The 22,443-nt window shown below is 45.4% G+C and overlaps 1 protein-coding gene across 3 annotated transcripts in view; it reads right to left on the minus strand.

Annotated features, from left to right (window-relative positions):
- Nucleotides 1-22,443, minus strand: part of LOC119173526 (uncharacterized) — a 74,364-nt gene that overhangs the window by 20,472 nt on the left and 31,449 nt on the right. For 2 of the 3 annotated variants that reach the window (XM_075896476.1, XM_075896474.1), the window contains exon 3: nt 6,649-6,779. In XM_075896476.1, the coding sequence (XP_075752591.1) occupies nt 6,649-6,779 (131 nt within the window). Of the gene's footprint in view, nt 1-6,648; nt 6,797-22,443 lie in introns of all 3 variants that reach the window. The other variant, XM_075896475.1, reaches the window with a different exon arrangement.

The following is a 22,443-nucleotide window of genomic DNA, read 5'->3' on the forward strand; positions in this document are numbered from 1 at the left end:
ATGTGCAAGTGCTTGGCAAGGTAGGATGCAGTGACCATAGAATGGTGCGATCTCGAATTCCCCTAAACTTGAAAGAAGTAACGACAGACACGACAGAAGCCAATAAGTGAGCTAGCACTGAGAGGGAAAGTACAGGAATACAGAGTCTCAGAACAGGCACTCGGCTCTTATCGAAGAAACCAACCTTAGCGTTGACGCAACGAATAATAATCTGATGAGTATCATTATTGTGTGTGCAGTGGAAGTTGGAGGTATGGTAGTTAGACAGGACACTGGCAAGCTGTCCCAGGAAACGAAGAACCTCATTAGGAAGCGTCAAAGCATAAAAGCCTCAAGTACAACAGACAAAATAGAGCTGGCAGAGTTTTCGAAGTTGATTAATAGGCGTAAGGTATCCGATGTAAGAAAGTATAAGATGAAGAGAATTGAACACGCTCTGAAGAACGGAGAAAGCGTCAAAGCAGTGAAGAGGAAATTTGGGATACACAAAAATCAGATGTATACACTAAGGGACAAGGAAGGCAAAACAACTACCAATATTGATAGAATAACTAAAATAGCGGAGGAGTTTTACAGACATCTGTATAGTAGCCGAAACAACCACGACCTTATTATAAGAACTAGCATTAGCCCTGATGGCACCCCACCTGTTAAGATAGAAGAAGTCAGAAAAGCCTTGGAGAGCATGCAAAGAGGCAAACTTGTGGTGGGGATCAGGTAACATCAGATCTGCTGAAAGATAAAGGACAGATTGTGTTTGAAAAACTAGCCACCCTGTTTACAAGGTGTCTCCTGAGAGGAAAAGTACCAGAATATTGGAAGAATGCTAATGTCATCTTAATACATAAGAAAGGAGATGACAAGGACTTGAAGAATTACAGGCTGATCAGCTTGCTCTCCGTTGTATACAAGCTATTTACAAAGGTAATTGCTAACAGAATTAAGGCAACATTGGAATTCAATCAACCTAAGAAACAAGCAGGACTTCGAACAGGCTACTCAACAATTGACCACATTCATACAATCAATCGGGTAATAGAGAAGTTTTCAGAATACAGCCAACCACTATACATAGCCTTCATAGATTACGAGAAGGTGTTTGATTCAGTAGAAATATCAGCAGTCATTCAGACACTGCGGAATCAAGGCATTGACGAAGCATATATATATAAACATCCTGGAAGAAATCTACAGGGGATCAACTGCTACCACAGTGCTCCATAAAGAAAGCAACAGAATACAAATCAAGAAGGGTGTAAGGCAGGGGGATACCATATCCCCAATGCTACTTACCGCTAGCTTACAGGAGGTTTTCAGAGGCTTAAGTGGGAAGAGTTAGAGTGAGTGAGTGAAACAACTTTATTGACGATCCGGCATAAAGGGGGAAGGGGTAGGGGAATTAAAGCGAGACACTAGCGTGCTCGAACGTCCCAGAGCAGCAACCTACTCGCGTCAAACCCATGGGGGCGCCGCTTTCGGCCACTGGCGTCCAGCACGTGCTTAGCATCCGGGAAGAGTTAGAGAAAAGAGCTATGGGAGAGTCCCTTAACAATCTGCACTTCACTGATGACATTGCATTGCTGAGTAACTCAGGGGATGAATTGCAACTCATGATTACGGAGTTAGACAAGGAGAGCAGGGAGGTAGGTCTTCAAATTATTCTGCAGAAAACGAAAGTAATGTACAACAACCCCATAAAAAAACAGCACTTCAAGATAGGTAATAGGGCTCAGGAAGTTGTAAAAGACTTATGTCTACTTAGAACAGGTAATAACCGTAGAGCAGAACCACGAGTAGAGCAGAACCACGAGATTGAAGTAACTAGAATGGAGTAGAGCATATTTGGCAAGCACTCTCAAATCTTGACAGGCAGATAGCCACTATCCCTCAAGAGGAACGTATATAACAGCTGAATTTCGCCGGTACTTAGCTATGGAGCACAGACCTGGAGACTTACAAAGAGGGTTCAGCTTAAATTGAGGACCACGAAACAAGCAATGAAAAGCAAAATGGTAGGTGTAACATTATAAGACAAGAAAGCAGAGTGGAGCAGGGAACAAACCGGGGTTAAGGATACCATAGTTGAAATCAAGAAGAGAAAATGGACATGGGCCGGGCATGTAGCGTATAGAAAGGATAACCGCTGGTCATTAAGAGTAACTAGTTGAATTCCCAGAAAATGCAAGCGAGTTAGGGGGAGACAGAAAGTTAGATCAGCATATTAAGAAGTTTGTGGGTATAAAATGGCAGCAGCAAGCACAGGACCGAGTTGACTGGCAGAACATGGGAGAGGCCTTTGTCCTGCAGTGGAAGTAGTCAGGCTGATGATGATGACTCGCTGTGACTTAGCATCACTTTAAGCCATACTACATGCTTTAAGCCATGCTTCACACTTTAAGATATGCTCCACGCTGTGGTGTAGCGTCAATTTAAGCTATTCTGCACATTGTAGCATAGTGTCATTTTAAGCGATACTAAGTGCTTTAAGCCATGCTATTGGACGCTGTGGCATGGCATCAATTTAAGCTATGCTGCACGTTGACGCTTAGTGTCACTTTAAGACATACTACAGGCTTTCAACTATTCTACACACTGTGGTGTAGCGTCAATATAAGCTATGCTGCACGCTGTGGCGTTGTGCCAATTTAAGCTATGCCGCACACTGTGGCTTAGCGTCCCTTCAAGACATACTACACACTTAAAACCATGCTACATGCTGTGGCATAGAGTCAATTTAAGCTATGCTGCAGGCTGTGGCATAGCGCCACTTTTAAACAATACTACACGCTTTAAGCCATGCTACACGCTGTGGCGTAGCATCCATTTAGGCTATGCTGCCCTCTGTAGCTTAGCGTCACTTTATGCCATATTACCCACTTTAAAGGCCAACTCCGACGATTTTTTGAGCATGTCCAAGTAATGGTACTTTTATGCTCCCCAAACGCTCCAATCATGGACCTGATAGCAGTAATACTCGGGTATGTTCAAAATAATTTCAAATAATCAAAAAAAGTGCAACACTGAAGGTGAAACCCAACCCAATCTTCATGTGACGTACACGGTGGTAAAAGCCATGCAAACCGGAAACCGTGCAAGGCATGCCAGTTTCGCCAAGGGTGTAAGGCAGGGGGATACCATCTGCCCAATGCTATTTACCGCTAGCTTACAGGAGGTTTTCAGAGGCTTAAGTGGGAAGAGTTAGAGAAAAGAATTATTGAAGAGTCCCTTAACAATCTGCACTTCACTGATGACATCGCATTGCTGAGTAACTCAGGGGATGAATTGCAACTCATGATTACGGAGTTGGACAAGGAGAGTAGAGAGGCAGGTCTTCATATTATTCTGCAGAAAACGAAAGTAATGTACAACAACCTCGTAAAAAACAGCACTTCAATATAGGTAATAGGGCTCAAGAAATTGTAAAACACTTATGTCTACTTAGATTAGGTAATAACCGTAGAGCAGAACCACGAGTAGAGCAGAACTACGAGATTGAAGTAACTAGAAGAATAAGAATGGAGTAGAGCACATTTGGCAAGCACTCTCAAATCTTGACAGGCAGATAGCCACTATCCCTTAAGAGGAAGGTATATAACAGCTACATCTTGCCGGTACTTAGCTATGGAGCACAGACCTGGAGACTTACAAAGAGTGTTCAGCTTAAATTGAGATCCACGAAACGAGCAATGGAAAGCAAAATGGTAGGTGTAACATTATAAGACAAGAAAGCAGAGTGAAGCAGGGAACAAACCGGGGTTAAGGATACCATAGTTGAAATCAAGAAGAGAAAATGAACATGGGCCAGGCATGTAACCTATAGAAAGTATAACCGCTGGTCATTAAGGGTGACTAGTTGAATTCCCAGAAAATGGGAAGTGTCATAGTGTCATTTTAAGCGATACTAAGTGCTTTAAGCCATGCTACTAGACGCTGTGGCGTGGCATCAATTTAAGCTATGCTGCACGCTGATGCTTAGTGTCACTTTAAGACATACTACAGGCTTTCAACTATTGTACACACTGTGGTGTAGCCTCAATATAAGCTATGCTGCACGCTGTGGCGTAGTGCCAATTTAAGCTATGCTGCACGCTGTGGCGTAGTGCCAATTTAAGCTATGCCGCACACTGTGGCTTAGCATCACTTCAAGCCATACTACACACTTGAAACCATGCTACATGCTGTGGCGTAGAGTCTATTTAAGATATGCTGCAGGCTGTGGCATAGCGTCACTTTTAAACAATACTACACGCTTTAAGCCATGCTACACGCTGTGGCGTAGAATCCATTTAGGCTATGCTGCCCTCTGTAGCTTATCGTCACTTTAAGCCATACTACCCATTTTGAAGGCCAACTCCGGCGATTTTTTTTAGCATGTCGAAGTAATGGTACTTTTATGCTGCCCAAACCCTCCAATCATGGGCCTGATAGCAGTAATACTCGGGTATGTTCAAAATAACTTTAAATAATTAAAAAAAGTGCAACACTGAAGGTGAAACCCAACCCAATCTTCGTGTGACGTACACGGTGGTAAAAGCCATGCAAACCGGAAATTGTGCAAGGCATGCCAGTTTCGCCAGTGCGGAGTATGAAAGCTGCCTGCGAAAGCAGCGAAGAGCAAACTCTCAGTGGAAAGGTGACCCCATCGCAACAGCCACACTATGTCTGTTACTGATTCTGCTATGTGGACAAGCTCCTCATAGCTGTCGCTAAATGACAGCTGAGATTCAGATGCATATGAAAGCCAAGTAAAATCGCCGAAGAGAAGTGGTAATTGCTCGTGGTGCAGTAAAAGGTCAGATGACGCCACCTATTTAGGCCGCTCAAGTTTGTGGGGTAAAATGCTATCGCTGAAAAGTTGGCGGACTTACTGAAGCTTCTTGATTTTGCTATAGGTAGAGTGCATATGTCTGGCTATAGCAGAGTTTAGAATTGTGCTGGCAGGGCTGAAGAAAATTAATTTAGGCCTAGCACGACGAGCTGGGCCTAGCCACAATACACTTTGTATACGTTATAAAAAGTGTTTCCATTCAGTAATGTGCACATTTAGTACACTACCGTAATATTCACGCATGGACCCTTTTCTGCCGATACGGTATTAACACAGTTTCCATGAAGTGAGCCGGCACTGCTAGCTAAAGCAATATTTTTATCGAGACAAAGGGTAATCCTAACCTCTGAGCGTTTCCTGAATGTTCAGATAAGTATACAAGAAATCGTGTGCAACCAGGACGCAGCACCACCTGCCACCCATCGCTAGCAAGCCCACAACGAACTGAAATCCGCGTGCCGAACCAACGAAACGTTGATTAAGCAACACACGCGATCATTGCCTAGTGAACAGCAGACGATGTAGTGGTGCCTTGGTTCCGTCACTTTAACATAAGTGTTGCACACATACACAATGTTGCCAATAATTATTGGAAGCCTGTTGCGACAGTCGGGGCAATCTATAAAATTTATTTGTAAAAAATGTGCGTATTTCTTCAGCCTGTAATCGAGAATAAACGATGGCAATGTGCAAATGAACCTACCAGCGAACTTCACAGAGATCTCACGAGCGTCGAGGAAAAGGCCCGTCATAGTGGAGTTTTTATCTTTTAAAGAAAAAGAGCAGCTTCTCGCAAGCTAAAGAAAACCAACTATGGAATCAGTAAGGACAATTCACCAAAAGTCAGGTGGGAGAGGCAAAAACTGATACATTACCCGAAAGGAAGAGAGGCAATTTTAAGCTTTATTTCAATAAGTTATTCATGAATGGCCAAATATTCCAGCATGGCAGTGCTCAAGATACCATTGTGCCTAGCCCTAGATAGCAATCAACTAAAAATCCTGTTCTAATGACAAAAGAACTGAAAAAAGATCAACATGCATTTTAATTAACTGTTTAAAAGACAAGAAAACAATTTCTTTTGTAGTTAGACATGATTAAACCTCACAGTATTGAGTAGTGCAAAGCCAGACTCCCTTCCACAGTTTCCTGTGCAAGCAGGTTAAACTAGCGCTGGCGAAACAACAAGTGAGGAAAACATTAGGTGTGTTTGTGCACTGAAGACTTAAAAAAAAAAAAAGCTACGAATTTTCCTTTGCTGGTCGGATGCATGACCCGACCACCATGACGTGTTTGCTGGTTAACTCACCAGAACAATGGCGAGAACAAGAGCAGACAGAACGGCTCCATGCACTATGAAGAAAGCCCAACGAAGCAACAGTATACTGTTGCATTGTGAATTGCCACAGAAGAAAAGGACACCAGTTGTACCGATTTGCATAGCTGTTGCAAAGCAGAACGGTGAGATTGCTGGATACAGGCCGTTGCGAATGTATTGGGCAAGCCAATTACTCTTGTTCTCCGCAGCTGGTTGTACGAGAAAGTGTCATAATGTAGGACTCCTATGATTGCTTTCAGTAGCCTTGACATCTAGCTCTGGTGTAATATGTCAATATGTCTCGGTATGTGAGTGGAGGGTCCACGAGACTTGGACTCTCGTCTTGGCCATGCAGCAGTGCGAAAGCTTGAAAAATCTAACTTTTCAATATTGAAAACTTCAATCTTTTTCTAAGATGCCCAGAGTGCAACCGTGCAGGCACTTAGGTCAAACAGCGAAAGCGACTTGTAAGTGTTTGAGAATACCCAAAACCTGTGCTCACCATTTCAATAAAAGGACCTTGGCTGGTGGTGTCTTCAACCTCAATGTTTGCACCATTGTCCCAGCTGGCAGCCAGCCTCGTCCTTTCAGCCTCAGCCAACTTAGGAAGAAAAGACCTCGCCTGTGCCAGGGCTGGAAGGCAAGAAAACCTTGAAACTAATTATACTGTCTGTAGTTTTTTAATTTAGTTACTTTTTTCCTTCTTTAGAGTTGGCCCACTATAGCCTTCATTAGATGGCTATAGTAACAAGCGAACATATTTCTTAGAACATGACTGCCCAACCTGTTCCTCAAAGGGGCCCGCAACACCTTTTCAGCACGGTCAGAAAACGCTGCCGGTAAATAGTTGAGGCTCCCGAGAACACGAAAGCCTTATATCATACTGCTCCACGCGACCTGAAATTCAAATCGTTCCTTTCTCTATTAAAAATGATGTCATATACCCAAATTCCTGTGCTGTAGCCAAGTCTGTGCCATCAGCCGTTTGAACATCTTGAGCTACATAGTTACTCTTGCTGCCACAAGATGCCGCCATGATCTCGCACATGAGATCACACTAAAGGTAGGCTGCGCATTTGATGAAAAACAAAAAGTGATGAAAAACAAAAAACACATGCTAGATGTATGCCCTTGTCACCCTCCTACCTCCCTCACTACTTACTGGCTAGAGGGGGAACGCTTGAAGTGTGAAACAAATTCTAGTGCATAGTTACATTCATACTCAAGAGGCAGTCTCACTAGTAGCATCATGTGCTACTAGTGAGACTATTCCATTATTTGCAACACTCAACCATGGTGGTGCTGCCATACGGCAACCAAGCCGTGATGCGGTGATAGAGCAAAAACTTGCCGGGCGACAATGTGCCAGCCAAGCTTCGTCGTCATCCTGTCACACAACTTCTTGCACGCTGTCACTACTGTTGGGTATCGCGTGTTTCTCAGCTAACGGCTGCTGCTGCGCAGAGCTTATAGACGGGCGTCTGAACAAGGCGACATTGAATTAAAGCTACATTTACATACAGCATAAGTCGTTACATATTCGGCACTGGGGCCAACAGCTTAGGGAGCTCAAAGAGCCGGAATGCCTTTGATGCTTTGACGCTGTCGTCTGCTCTGATGCTCTCGTCTGCTGCTTTTGGTCGCGCTGCTTGGTTCTTTTATAGGCCCTGGGGAACTCTTACGTCAGAAGCCTCCTATCAGGAATGCCGCTAACCTTGCGTCAGCAGTCTCCAATCAGGAACTGCCTCTGGGTTGCACCTATGGGCGAGCGGTATTGCCATGCGTTGCGCAAGACGCACCGGGCTAGATGACGAAGCACCTTTGTTTGGACGGCGTGCAAAAAGGTGGGCGCATGACAGCAAATGAAAGAAAATAAAGACGGCGTTTAGCGGTGGCACGCGAAAAAAAAAAAGGGGGGCTCGCGTTCCTCGCGGGCGTCGATTGTCATTCAGGCGTATCTTTTCTTCGCTCCTGCGGCGTAAGCCTGCAAGTGGTGACCTACGGCAACGAGAATGACTGATCCGAACGCTGAACTGAACAAGCCTCGGCGGTGCAACTGCGTCTCTTATCTTTCTGGCCTCAGAACCCACAAATTTGGTTCCACCAGGTCGAGGCGCAATTCTCGCTGCACCGCGTCGCTGGGGAAAAAACATGCTACTACCACATCGCCGCAGTCCTTCCTCCTGATATTGCTAGTGAGCTTTCTGATACCTCTCTAGTCCCCGAGACACTGCACCATATCCGCACCTTAAGACCAAGGTGCTGGAGCGATTCATGCCATCAGAACATGTCCGTCTTCAGCAGCTCCTTGCAGAGGGAGACATTGGTGACAGGTGCCCCTCCCAACTGCTGCACCGAATGCGACAGCTCCTTGAGGAGCACCTCGTCTCAACCCACTCAGCGCTGGTACATGAGCTCTTCCTCCAACACCTTTCTCAGCCAATCCGCCTCATCGTCGCGGCGGCCGACAAGGTCAATCGTGAACGACTGGCGGAGCTCGCTGATCAGGTTCATGAAGTGACCACCTCATCCGTAGACGCTGCCTCACCACCAACGGACATGGCAATTTTGCAACTTCAAGCCCAGATCGATGAACTCACCACCTCAATTGCCGCACTTCGAAGCCCCCTCCCAGAGACTCATTCACCTCGTTCAGTAATCGAGCTCTTCGATGCACACAAGAATCTCTGAATTCCAGCTCTCCATCTCTCTGCTAATACCACCGGCGTTTTGGACACCGAGCCACAAGGTGCAAACATCTCTGTTCATGGCCGGGAAACACTTGCTGAGATCACTGACGATTACGTGTGATCTCCCTTTTCGTCCCAGCCGCATTTTCATGGCAGCGGATCAACTATACGACGCCAAGTTCCTTATAGACACAGGCGCAGAAATTAGCGCTGTGCACCCGACTAAGGCTCATCGTTCGAAGTCACCTGGGCAATCGCTTCGTGCTGCCAACGCCTCTGCAATAGCGACGTATGAACTTCGGTCTCTCACCCTTGACTTCGGCCTTTGCCGCATTTTTCGGTGGATTTTCATCATCACAGATGTCCTTCAGCCGATTATTGGTTCGGACTTCCTCTCATACTTTGACTTGGACGTCAGCCTGAGGCCTTGCCGCCTCGTCAATGGTCAGACTTACCTCTCCATCTCTGGAGACTTGTCCGTCATTGATCCTATAAACACCCGCACGCTGATACTTTCCTCACCGTTCGGAAAAATCTTGGCAAGTTTGCCGGAATCAGCTCTTTCGTTACCACGCCTATTCAAATCGATCACCGTTGATCGACACTTCTCGGTCATCAATTTGGCATGTTAAATTTCTTTCTCATGCACCCTGCCCTTTAGAGTAGCTAGTCCAGCCACACAACTTTCAGAATTTTCTTGAATTTGCGTCATAGCGATTATTTACAGACTTTTGCATCTACCCTAGAGTGCCTCGATGCGCGCGCCCCCGCTTAGAGTGGTGTCAGCTTTTGCAAGGGCAGATGCCGCCGCCTCGGCTTCGGCGCCAGCGCGACCGCCATTTTGGCGCCTCCGGCCGGTAGTTCGTGCTTGGCGTGTGAGGTGTTGTTGGGCAGTGTTCATTCCCTTCCAGTTTTATGCACCCATCTCCACATCACCATGCCCGGCTGCTGCGTGCCGCAGTGCTCGAATCACTCGAGAAACGGATGGAAGTTGTACCGGTTTCCAAGAGACCCAAAAAGAAGGCTTCTTTGGACCGTTAAAATCAAACGAGACAAGTGGCAACCGACTAATACGTCGCACGTATGCAGCGTAAGTAAACTTTTTTTTTTAGTGTGTCGTATTCTGACTGGTCAGCATTATTTAGGGCGCCGTTGTTTTTTATTTAGGTGCGCAATGTAAACGCAGGACAGCCAAACGTCGTGCAGGGTACTGTGCGGCGTGCTCGTGTTAAAAGACCACGCTTTAAGAAAATGCGTCAAGTACGGGGGCTTCGGAAGCCCCCGTGTTGATAACATTTCATGCTGGTTCAAGGGCCTCGAGTGTGCTACTACATTTATAGGAATTGCGACTAGTTTCAGTGCCTTGCACGGGAAAGTGTTGCCTTGGCAGCAGCGTTGTGAAATCCTTCCCACCCCCTACCCGAGGCTGTTAATTTCGTGCACTGCGCTTCGCAGCTATTGTGCTCGCGAGACCGGCTGCCGCTGTCGTGACCGTCCGCCTTGCAGCCCGAAGACAGACTTCGTAAAATTGCCGTACTCGCTCGCCAACTCGCCCCGACAGCGTACGCGTCGACCGGGTGCTGGCGGAGTTGAGCTGAACGAAAAGTAGGCAAGAGATGGGGACGCAGGAGGTGTAGTTAAACAGATAAGAATTTAGAAAGTGGAGGAGGGAGAAAATTATATGCAAGGGCAGAAAACGGGGAGTGAGTTCAGGCCGCGTGCCGGCGAGCGAGTACGGAAATCTGACGGCGCCTGACTGCTGCCGAGCTTCAAGAGTACGGCACGTAGAGTTCACGTAATTCACATAAGAGGAAATTGGACGCGAAATGCGCGCATATGGCCTCGCAGGGAATTAACATAGGCTCGGGTGCGTGGTAGGGGGATTTCACAACGCTTACGAGGCCTGACCATGTTTATTCGTGCACGCGTTCGCACTGATCGGTCGAAATTTAAACGCCTCTTGTGAAATCAAGCCGTTTGAACATAAACGCGCTGTTCCTGCGAAAAACTCGTAATATTACGAGGCCGGACTTCTGCCCGCCTTGTGTGTATCGTCGTATGTATACTTGGGAATCAGGAACACTTCAGTGACAAACAAAACAAGCGCTGTTATGGAGTGTTGTCATCTTTACCTGACAAATAAATTCGATTGCATTGGGAACTTGGAGGCTTGGGTACAAAGCTTTCGATAGAACGAAATCTGTAACGCTCGCTATAAAATCAGACCTGGTCCTTTGTCGGGACAATAGACTAATATTTTATTCACATGAATTCAGGAATCCTTACAGATTTTCAGTGCGAAAATTGAAGGGTTATTATAACAGCAGGCTGGGTCTATGATCGCGCTCACTGAAGTCGCTTACGTGAAAGTGCGCGTGAGCTCAATTAGTTTCCTTCTTTTTGTACTTCAAAGTTGCTGCTAGTTCCTGCTGCGAATCATACTGCATGCATACATGAAATATTGTTTATTGACAGTGACAGACATTCGTTGTTCTTCTGGCAGTGTGTTAATCTCCGATTCTGATTTTATTTGCAGGCTCACTTTGAAGAGAACAACTATGAGCAACATCGTGCGGATGGCTGGAAGAAGTTGCAACCAAATGCCGTCCCAACTTTGTTCACATTCGAAGGTAAGATTGAACTTTTTTCTTGCATTACATAAAGCAGCACCAGTTGCAAGTACTCTATGTACCTGGGATTTCTATGAAGCTAACACCAAATAGGTCCTCATATGCTGCGTCCACATTAGTGCATAAATTCTGGAAATGCAGTCACGGACAAAGCTAGGAAATGCGAACACAAAAATGTGAACCAGACCACGCAAAATTGAAAAATACTGCTAATATTAGACGGTCAGATAATGGCACGCTATTAGTGCATTTGGAAAGCTACATTTCCCAACTTTGTTTTTGTGATTACGTTGCATCACTTTGACTTGCATGTAAAAAAATTGCGATACTTGAGTGTTGTGGTTTATATTTCTTGTTTGCATTTTTTGGTCATGACTGTATATACGTCTGGATTTCAGTGTTTACAGGCATGACCCACTGCAGAACAGTTTTCCGCTACTTAGCACACGGTCGTGTACTGCTAGGATGTCAGGTGCAGTGGCTATGTTATTTACAAAGGGGGAAAACGGAAACCATTATGTATATGAGATCCACGATGCACGAGCCCCCACTACAGTGCGCCTCATTACCTGTGTTGCGTTGGCATGTTAAGCCCTACAATCAAATAATCAATAAACTGCATAGGGAGCGAATGTCAGTTGAGCCCTCCACAACGGCGCACACGTGTAGCTCTGGCATATGAAGCTCCAATTTGAATTAGAGCCATTTATTGTGGGGAGAAATTTTTAGCACAATTTAATTATGGTATTTTAAGACCTTCCCCTATCCCTTGTGGAAAGGGCGGGGGAAGGACAACTGTCTTCCTCACGTCAATAACTAAGCCGGTATCTGCTGCATGTGTTACATTTGTAAAATTAACAAGCTAGACATGAACTGGCATTGTTTGAATATGTTCATGAATACATACATTTCTGCTTGCAGCACTGCCTAAGGAACGAAAGCCACCAAAAGAAAGAAGTGTGCCTGCACCCTCCAGCAACGAGACAAACAAATCTCCTCCTGGTCTGCGTCAATCTCCAGCTGCAGTTAAAACTACCCTAGAGACCCCACAAAACCCCGCCGTTCCTGAATCTACACGGCAAGGAACATCGTGTGATGGACACGACACCATGGAAGTTGACGACGCCGTTGTTGAACTGTCAGCGAACACTAGTGATGCAGATTCAAGAGAAGTTAATGCAGTGGCTGGTGAAACATCAAATTCTACTGCAGAATCAGCAGAACTGAAGAAGAAGCTTGCTGACCTTACAAGAAAGTACTCTGAACTTCAGCAACATTATGACACAGCCAAGAACACCATTAGTGGTCTCAAGAAAAAAGTGCAAAAACTCGAGACTGAGGCAACAAATATTTCGCAAAATATGAAATTTCTCAACGACGATCAAGTACGCGCTCTCTCAAGGAGCAGCAGCTTGGGGAACTCTTGGTCTCCGCACACTGTCAAGCAAGGCCTTCAAATTAAGTTTGCTTGTGGAACAACCGGATATGAAACTTTGAGAAAAATGGGATATCCTCTCCCATCCAAAAGAACGCTCGCACGGAGGATTCAAAATTTGAAGTTTCTCCCAGGCGTTCTTCACGAAGTGATAGACGTTATGAAATGCAAAGCCGAGACCATGGAGGATGTAGAAAAGGACTGCGTCCTTTTTTTGGATGAAATGGAAATAGTGCCGGGGTTTGAGCTAGATCGGGCTGAAGACGCACTTCTCGGAGGAATAACTCTTCCTCCGAAGCCTGAAGAGCCTGCGGTTCATGCTCTGGTATTTATGTTGGGCGGACTTAACCAGCGATGGAAGCAGGTGATTGCATATGAATTTACCGGAAGAAACATCGATGGCGGCTTGCTGAAAAACTTTGTGTTGGAGCTAGTACAGCTGTGCAGTCAAATATCTCTGAGAGTTCGCGCAATGACATGTGACATGGGCTCGGCAAACCGCGCAATGTGGAGGGAATTTGCCTTTTCTAGTCACAGAGATTCTTCCACGGTGTGCTTCATACCTCATCCGTGCATGGACGGGAAGGAACTTTTTTTCATTGCTGATCCGGCTCACGTCTTGAAAAACCTCAGAGGCCAGCTCTTGAGCTCAGAAGTTTTCACGTTGAGTGAGGCCACAGTTGCCAAACATGGCCTGCCTTCTTCACAAGTCAACTTGGAATATGTTCAGGCTGTGCTCGAAGAAGATTCTAAAAGAGAACTGAAGGTAGCCCCAAACTTATCCGAAATGCACACCAGCGCAGGCCACTTCACCAAAATGAAGGTTGGTGTCGCTGTACAACTTTTTCGGGAAGCTCCCTCAGCTATCAGATTCCTTATAAAGGAAGGAGTTCTTAAACAGGAAGCAGAAACAACAGCTTGGTTCATGGAGCTGATTTCAAAATGGTATGCACTGATGTCTTCGCGGCATCCAACACTGGCCCTGAGTCGAAGAAGTAGGGCTAAGTACTCCGAAGCCCTAGATACATTACACACAGCAATAGAAACCATCAGAACTATGAAAATGGGTGCCACATCCCATTGGAAACCGTCGCAAGCAGGCGTACTCATATCAACTACAGTTGTACTTCGCCTCCAAGATGTTCTTTTAGGAGACGAAGGCTATGAGTTTTTTCTTACGAGCAGGCTCCTGCAGGACTGCTTAGAGAACCTCTTTTCTGTGGTGCGGCTTATGAAGCTGGTTCCCAATGCCTACGATCTCAAGTGCGCTCTGAGACTTGTGAGCGTAAGCCAATTTTTGCATACACCGAGGACGACCAGCTACGAGCTTGATGACAGGGAGTACCTGGTGGACCTGCTATCCCAGGGGAAGGAAGCCTGCGTCGAGAAGGAAGCTCAAGAAATCGATGATTCAGAGATTTTGTTCATCAAAGGATTGTCGTCCACAGAATGCAGTATTCTCTTTTACCTAGGAGGATTTATTTTGAAGGGAATTTCGACATCTGTGAAGTGCGCAAAATGCAAAGGTGCTCTCCTTGGAACTGCCAACGACGAGCATGCTTCGCTGACAGCGCTGAAAGAGTACGTTTAAGATGGAGGCAACCTCATCTACCCCAGCAAGGGAGTTTCGAAAGCCTTGATAGACTATGAGGAGCATTTTGCGGCCATAAACTCTTAGTGCACAGACAAAGTAGTCACGATGAAGTCGCCGCTTCGTTCACTCACCGCATATCTAAACAAGGTGCACCGCCGCAGCTTGTGTGTATGCGCGGAGCACGAGGACAGTATATACCGACTGCTCACAGAGAGGTACGCAAGAATAAGGCTGCGCATTCACCTTCGGCAGGTTCCAGTCGGGAGTTGCAATGGACATGCAAGCAAAACATGTGCCGGCGTCAACCTCTCATGAGAAATGGACACGCCAAGATAAGCTGTATGCTTAAAAGGTTTCTGCTCACGTGGGCACGCTTTTGACTCTTGCATTTTTTATTTTTAAACATTTCATTTCGTACTGCATTTGGTTTGTCTTGTATCTGACTTTGATTTTCACTAGTGGGACAGCGCAGCATTAAGGCGCACAAATAAATGGCCTGTTCACTGAAATCGTGGGTGTCGTTTCATAAAGGTAGACTGGTAAAGCATGTTACTCTCGGGTATGCTGCCTGCACAGTGCATGAAATGGTGAGGCAGGGGAAGGTGGTACCGAATGTCAGATAATTAGTGTGTGTGTGTGTGTGTGTGTGTGTGTGTGTGTGTGTGTGTGTGTGTGTTATATATACACACACACACACACACACACACACACACACACACACACACACACACACACACACGAGTATATAAAGTACAGCGATTCCTGCCTTTGCTATTCGGTTGATTCACAAAGACCCAAATATTGCATTCCTTTCAGCTAGCGTAGTAATAAAAGTTCATGCGCCCCTCCGTCTTAACGACGACAATGGTTTAACGCGAATCTTTCTGGTGTGGGAGTTCGTGGCTCATTTCATTCAGTCTATGTCAGCCCCTGGCGCATTGTACAAGCACAGGCCACCAGTTTGTATGACGTGCGTTGTTCCATTTAACAATTAGGCAACAACAGCACTAAGAGGCGTCCAAGTTGCACCAAAAAAAAAAGCTCGCCAACGAGTACTTCTTTCCTACCATACGCGAGCACCGCAAGCGGTAGTGCGCTTCGCATGCTGCCCCACTACGGCGGGAGCCGTAATGGCGGCCGTCGTAGCAGATGACGCGGCTGTCCTCACCCTCAGCGGAGCGCGCGGGCATCAAGGCACCCTAGTCTACCCATATGCATGTGTAGTTGGAAAAATGAACTAGGTTGGCGAACTTGACAGGAGTGCGTGCCCCTCGTGATTATGCTACAGTAACATCGAAGTTCTGTAATGAAAAGAAACTTTGCAAGCCAAATATCGAATTGATGTGTTAGCTTCGCGATGTGACCGAGTTGAGCAGTAATAATTGTTGGAAATTTATGCCAGCTAATCAATAGAGAGCTGTTGCTAGAAGTCAGGAAAAATTAATTCTACAAAAAATATTTCGCAAGTTCCGCCGCATGTATAAAGTGTGCAAGTGGCTCTCACAGCCAGTTTACAGCCGTTTTGGTTTTGTTTCTTTCGTTATATCGGACACAGGGTCACAACTAGTGTCACTAGTCGCTCCTATTACGTGGTCGTCACGTGTGCATAGGTGCGCATCAGTGCTGCCAAACGCATGCGCCTCTTAAAACTGTATTGCGACCCCACTTGAATTGAGTAAGAACGAGCTGAGATTTCGTGGGTGACAACTCCTTAGCTTCAAGTTTTATGGGGACAATGTCTTGCGTCAGCCTGAGACATTTGTAGCCGTTCATGGGTTTGTTTTGTTTACATCCTCAAGTTATCTTCTCTGCCGCAAGTGCATATAGCTTCTGACCTTTGTGCATAATTTCACAGTTAGGTTACGTGCCTGGTCCACACTTCATTTGGGCACAGTGTGGTGGTGCTGGCTGCAGAGCTTCTCCTAACTGCAAGAAGGCCCCTAGAGGACATCTTGGCGCTGACTACGGAGCAGTGCAAAATATTTTATAACTGCGTGCGATATTGTCCTTCTTTATTACGATATGTGCAAAGATGCAAAGGAATATGCTTGAATGCATTTATTGGGATGCCAACCTATGCGGAGTAAGGTGGCTCGTGGAAAGAGGTGACTCTAGATGAAATGGAGAAGTTCATTAGACATCTCATTTATAGAGAGATTATTCACATCACGGGCATTCACATCACAAGTATCCATCGGAATACGTAGAGACTCTTATCGCAAGGCGATGAAAATTTACAGAGAAGAGTGTAAGAGTACGCTTGTGTATTACGAAAAACCATGCAATGCTTCCCTGCATAGCATGAGCAATGAAACAGAACCTCTGTTCGGATTTTCTTTGTCTATGTGAACAGAAGCATTTTGTACATTATGTGTTATACTGTTCCTGGGTCATTTATCTACAAAATGTACATTCAAAATTTTCTTTGTTTTGAATATTTTTGCATATATAGTGCTTTTTATTCCACTGTTTACCAGCTAGTGACAAATAATTTCACACTGTTCACATTTTTATTCATTATAAAATACTGTTGTTACTCTACAATCTATATTTTCTGGAAAGAGCATTTCATTCTGCAAAGTTCAGTATGCTGCAATGCGCGCTGGAGTACTTTTCAAACTGGCAAAAAGGATTTTCTCGAGACATATGCAAAACAACCATTCTTGCACGGTAACGAAAGAGTTAACCAAACCATGCAATCTCACTCAGCCGCCTAAACATGCGGTGACACACCACATCATCAACCATGGACCACCAGTAGTGGCTTAACCACACCGCCTGTATGGAGACCGCTTAGCGATTGCCAAGCTGGAGTATGACCTCATGCTACAGCTTGGAATTGTACACCCATCATCAAGTGCTCAGGTTTCTCTGCAGCATTTAGTGCCAAAGTGTGATACCAGTGACTGGCGTATTTGTCGAGATTATCGAGCATTGAACGCCGAGACTGTCCATGACAGCTATCCCCCACCTTACATCCAGGATTTTACATCGCGCCTCGTCGGTTGCACCTTTTTCAGCAAAGTGAACCTTGTTAAGGCGTACCACTAAATTCTAGTCGAGCCCGCAGACATACCTAAGACCGCCATGACGACGCCTTTTAGTTTGTTTGAATACATGCAGATGCACTTTAGAGAGCGCAATTCGGCTCAAACCTTCCAGTGGTTCATTTCTGAGGTCACACGAGGCCTTCCTCGTGTTTGTGTACCTTGATGATGTCCTCATCGCCAGCCGAATGCTTGAAGAGCATGAGCAGCATCTCCATGCTCTCTTCCAATGCCTGCAGCAGTATGGCCTCGTGGTGAATACCTCGAAGTGTATTTTCAGCGCATCTGAGCTTGTGTTTTTGGGCTATCACATATCACCGAAAAGTATACGTCCTCTCCAGTCTCACGTTAAAGCAATCCAAGATTATGCTCAGCCTACAAGAGTGCGCCAGCCACGCCTATAACTGGGACTTGTAAATTTTTCCAGGCGCTTCATACCACACTGCGCAGACTGCTTCGACCACTCAACGACCTCCTTCGTTTAACCACCGGCCCGTCTTTTGCCATCCCTTGGTCATCAGAAGCCCAGGTTGCCTTTACTGCCGCCAAGCAAGCAGTCGCAAACACTGTGCTTCTTATAAATCCGCGCAACAACGCACCTACTCGGTTGATGGTAGACGCCTGCAGCGTGGCTGCTGGAGCCATCTTGCAGCAGTGTATCAACTCAGCAGTGTATCAAGCACTGTATCAATCACAACTCAGGGCGACCCAGGCACGCACAGATCGACAGAACGCTCATCCCTCGTGTCACTTGCAGGTTACGGACGCTGTTCCTGGCGGCGCGGCATCACTGCACGTGCCGGAGAGGACAGCTATCTACGTACGGAAGCCGCCTCGGCTATCTTGGAGGTGACATCAGCAAGGGGATGCTCTGCCTCTTCTGCGCCGACTCCGGGATGAAGGTTCACAGCATATAAACCAGCCGTGTCTGCAGGCCAGGCATCACAACTCAGGGCGACCCAGGCACGCACAGATCGACAGTACGCTCATCCCTCGTGTCACTTGCAGGTTACGGACGCTGTTCCTGGCGGCGCGGCATCACTGCACGTGCCGGAGAGGACAGCTATCTACGTACGGAAGCCGCCTCGGCTATCTTGGAGGTGACATCAGCAAGGGGATGCTCTGCCTCTTCTGCGCCGACTCTGGGATGAAGGTTCACAGCATATAAACCAGCCGTGTCTGCAGGCCAGGCATCACAACTCAGGGCGACCCAGGCACCGACAGTACGCTCATCCCTCGTGTCACTTGCAGGTGTGTAGCAATTCTACAGTGTGAAATCAATACATTATTCGCTTGTGCCAGAGTCGCCCTGAGACAATGGGGGATCCGCAGCCTGACGGGAAGAAGGCAGCCGGGGAAAAACTTTTTGACAAGATTCCAAATACAGTAAAAAAGCTAGCATGCCTGGTTGTGAAACTCAATACTAAGATTGAAGAAATGGATTCCCACATTCATGAGGAACTTGGTAGTCTTCAAAAATCAGTTGACCTTATGAGCAAGGGCTTTGACTTTTTCAAGAAAACCTTAGATGACACGCAGAAAGAGCTGCGTGGCCTGAAAGCAGAAAATGTCATACTGGTAAAAGAAAACTGTGAGTTAACTAAGCAAATCACGGAAACCAAAGACGACCTAGCTGAGCTTCAACAGTACAGCCGCAGGGCTAACCTAGAATTAAAAGGCATTCCTAAATCAACCGAAAAGACAGTGACCGAGATTGTTACCGCGCTTAGCACGAAAGTTGGAGTAACGCTATCTCCAGCTGATATTGATGTAGCCCACAGGGTACCGACTAAGGACAGAAATGTGTCAAACATTGTCAAAAAATTCATGTCCTGCGCAGCCCGCGATAAGCTGCTTTATGCTACAAAAAAAATGCGACTGAATACATCTGACCTTGGAATTGCCGGATCGACGCCTGTGTATCTTAACGAGCATCTCTGTCCTTCGTATAAAGCCCTACTGGGAAAAGCCATTGCCGCAAAAAATTGTCACAATTGGCGACACGCTTGGGTTGCAAACGGGCGCATATTGATGAAAAAAGCCGACAACGCGGACACTATCCGCATCCGCAACGAAGCCGATCTTGTGCAGATAGCATAAGCCCTTCTGTTATGCTGACTCCATCTGTAGTTGACAACTTCCATAAAACAAAAGGCACACGCTCCATACTTCACTGTAATATTAGAAGCGTTTCAAAAAACAGCGATGCTCTTTGCTCCCTTCTAACCCAGCATTCATGTATGTACGATGTTATTGCGCTTACAGAAACCTGGTTGATGCCTGGCGAAAGCTATAACATTCCTAATTACTTGTTTATATCCCACCCTCGAGAAGCAAATAATAGGGGAGGAGGAGTAGGAATATATATTAGGAAGCCTCTCGCATATAAAAAATGTTCATACTTACCTGCTGCTACTAGTTGTGAATCCTTATTTGTAGAAATTGATGATGTCATTTACGGTGCTGTATATAGACCCCCGCAGTCGCATCGCAAGCAGTTTCTGAAAGACCTTGAAAGTATTTTCTCTTACCTAAACGACAATCATAAGAATACAGTAGTTGTGGGCGATATGAACATCAATATCTTAGGTGACAACTGCGATGACTATCAAAACTTGCTAAGTTCTTATGGCTTCCAAAATCTCATTTCATATCCCACTCGCATCACTTCAGACACCTGTGCATGCTTGGATCATGTCCTATGCAATTTCAAACCTGTCAGTTCGCTTTCAGGAACATACGACATTCCTGTAGCTGACCACTTGCCAATAGCATTCCTATATCGCCTCGGCAACAACCACATAACCAGCAATAATTTTCATGGCTATACTACACGGCTTGATTACGACAGGGTTTCGCAGCTGCTCTCTGCAGCCAATTTTGAGGACCTTAACGGTATGGATGTTAGCGAACATTGTTGGACCCTAGTCGAACGGATAAAGTCGATTATCAAGGACAGCAGTAAAAAAATTAAGAAAACGTACCATACGCATCCAATATGTCCATGGATGACAGCTAACGTACTAAATGCTATAAAAACGTGAGAATTCTGGTACACCAAAATGAAACAAAATAGAGGGAACTCTTATTACAATAACCAGTTTAGAATATATAGAAACAAAGCAGTTGCAGCTATGCGTAAACAGAAGCGACTCTACTACAAGAAACAAGTAACTTCAACTTCCAATGACTGTGGCAAACTTTGGAAAGTTATTAACTCTATTATACAGCCAACTCCATCAAAAAGAGTCCTTCCTGAAATCCCGCAAATGCAGAATCTTGCAAATCAGTTCAACGAGCACTTCTGTTCTGTCGGTTCAAACCTGCATAGTGGCCTAAGTTCACCGAAAAAACCTTCTTTACCTCCTTGGCATGGTCCGTCATTTGGTTACATTGACATAACTGAAACAGAGGTTATAGCAACTGCTTAAAATTTGAATTCAGGGAAAGCCAGAGGCATTGATGGCATACCTATTTCGGTCCTTACAAAAAATATAAAAATCCTAGCTCCAGCCTTAGTATTACTTTTTAATAAAGTGTTCCATACGGGTATATATCCTGAAATTCTAAAAATAGCTAAAGTAACCCCAATTTATAAAACTGGAAACCAAAATGAACTCAACAATTACAGACCTATATCCGTCTTAAGCTGCATTAATACGTTGTTCGAGAAGTTATTAGCGATGCGAGTAAAGAATTTCCTGCATAAAAACGGTATTCTATCGCCGGACCAACATGGCTTTCAGAAAACCAAATCAACTCTATCTGCAGTACTTTCCGTGATAGATGTAATTAATGAGGCCCTCAACAACAACCAATTTGCTATAGGTGTGTTTTTAGACATTAGAAAAGCGTTTGATACAGTTCATCTTGAAATATTAAGTCAAAAGCTTGAGCGATACGGATTCAGAGGCCAGTCCCTCCAGTTTTTTAAAAGTTATCTAAATGGGCGATACCAAAGGGTAGTTATTGACGAGCATGTTTCCAGTTTAAGACCAGTAGATGCGGGAGTACCACAGGGCTCCGTTCTCGGACCCATTCTTTTTACGTTATATATTAACGATTTAACCAATTGTCTTTCTAGGGTAAGTGCTGTAATGTACGCGGATGACACAGCGCTAGTTTTCACCACTCCGTCACTCCATACTGCGGCACATATTTTAAACGACGAACTTTTAAAAATCAGCGAGTGGTTCACAACAAATAGGCTTACCTTAAACACCAATAAAACCAAATATATAGTTTTTAAATCCCCTTGCAAGCCTGTAGACTTCCCTATGGGCAAGCTGAAGGTGAATGATAAAGAAATAGAAAAAATCGGTAGGATCTCATATTTAGGCGTAATGCTGGACGATGCGTTAAACTGGAAGCCCCATTTAGACACACTGGGGAAGAAACTTTCCTCTGTCTGTTTTACCCTGACCAAAGCTCGACAGCATTTTAAAACTGATATCTTGCGCACCATCTACTTCTCTCTATTCCAATCTCAGATAACATATTGCATCGAGTGTTGGGGATTCACCCATCACACATACATCAAGCACATAATATGCCTACAAAAGAGAGCCTTGAGAATAATAAACCATGTTCCCCCTCGTACACCCTCTCAGCCTCTATTTTCCAAAACCGCAATAATGCCCGTGCTTACGCTACGAGATTATCGTATAACTCTCTTGGTATATAAAATAATTTGTAACAGCTTCCCCTTTCCTAGAACTATTTTCCAAACACCAGGTAAAAGTAGTCGCTCTGCCTCCGAAGGCAAATTTTTAATCCCTCTCTCTCACAACACATATGGACAACGCCGTCTCAAGTACGCCGGGGTTAAAGTTTGGAATGATCTCCCGTCATCCGTTTTACAATCAACCAGGGTAGATCAGGCTTAAAAGACTTTTTCTTGC

This window comes from Rhipicephalus microplus, chromosome 5, assembly GCF_043290135.1.
Source record: "Rhipicephalus microplus isolate Deutch F79 chromosome 5, USDA_Rmic, whole genome shotgun sequence".
NCBI classification, from domain to species: Eukaryota; Metazoa; Arthropoda; class Arachnida; order Ixodida; family Ixodidae; genus Rhipicephalus; species Rhipicephalus microplus.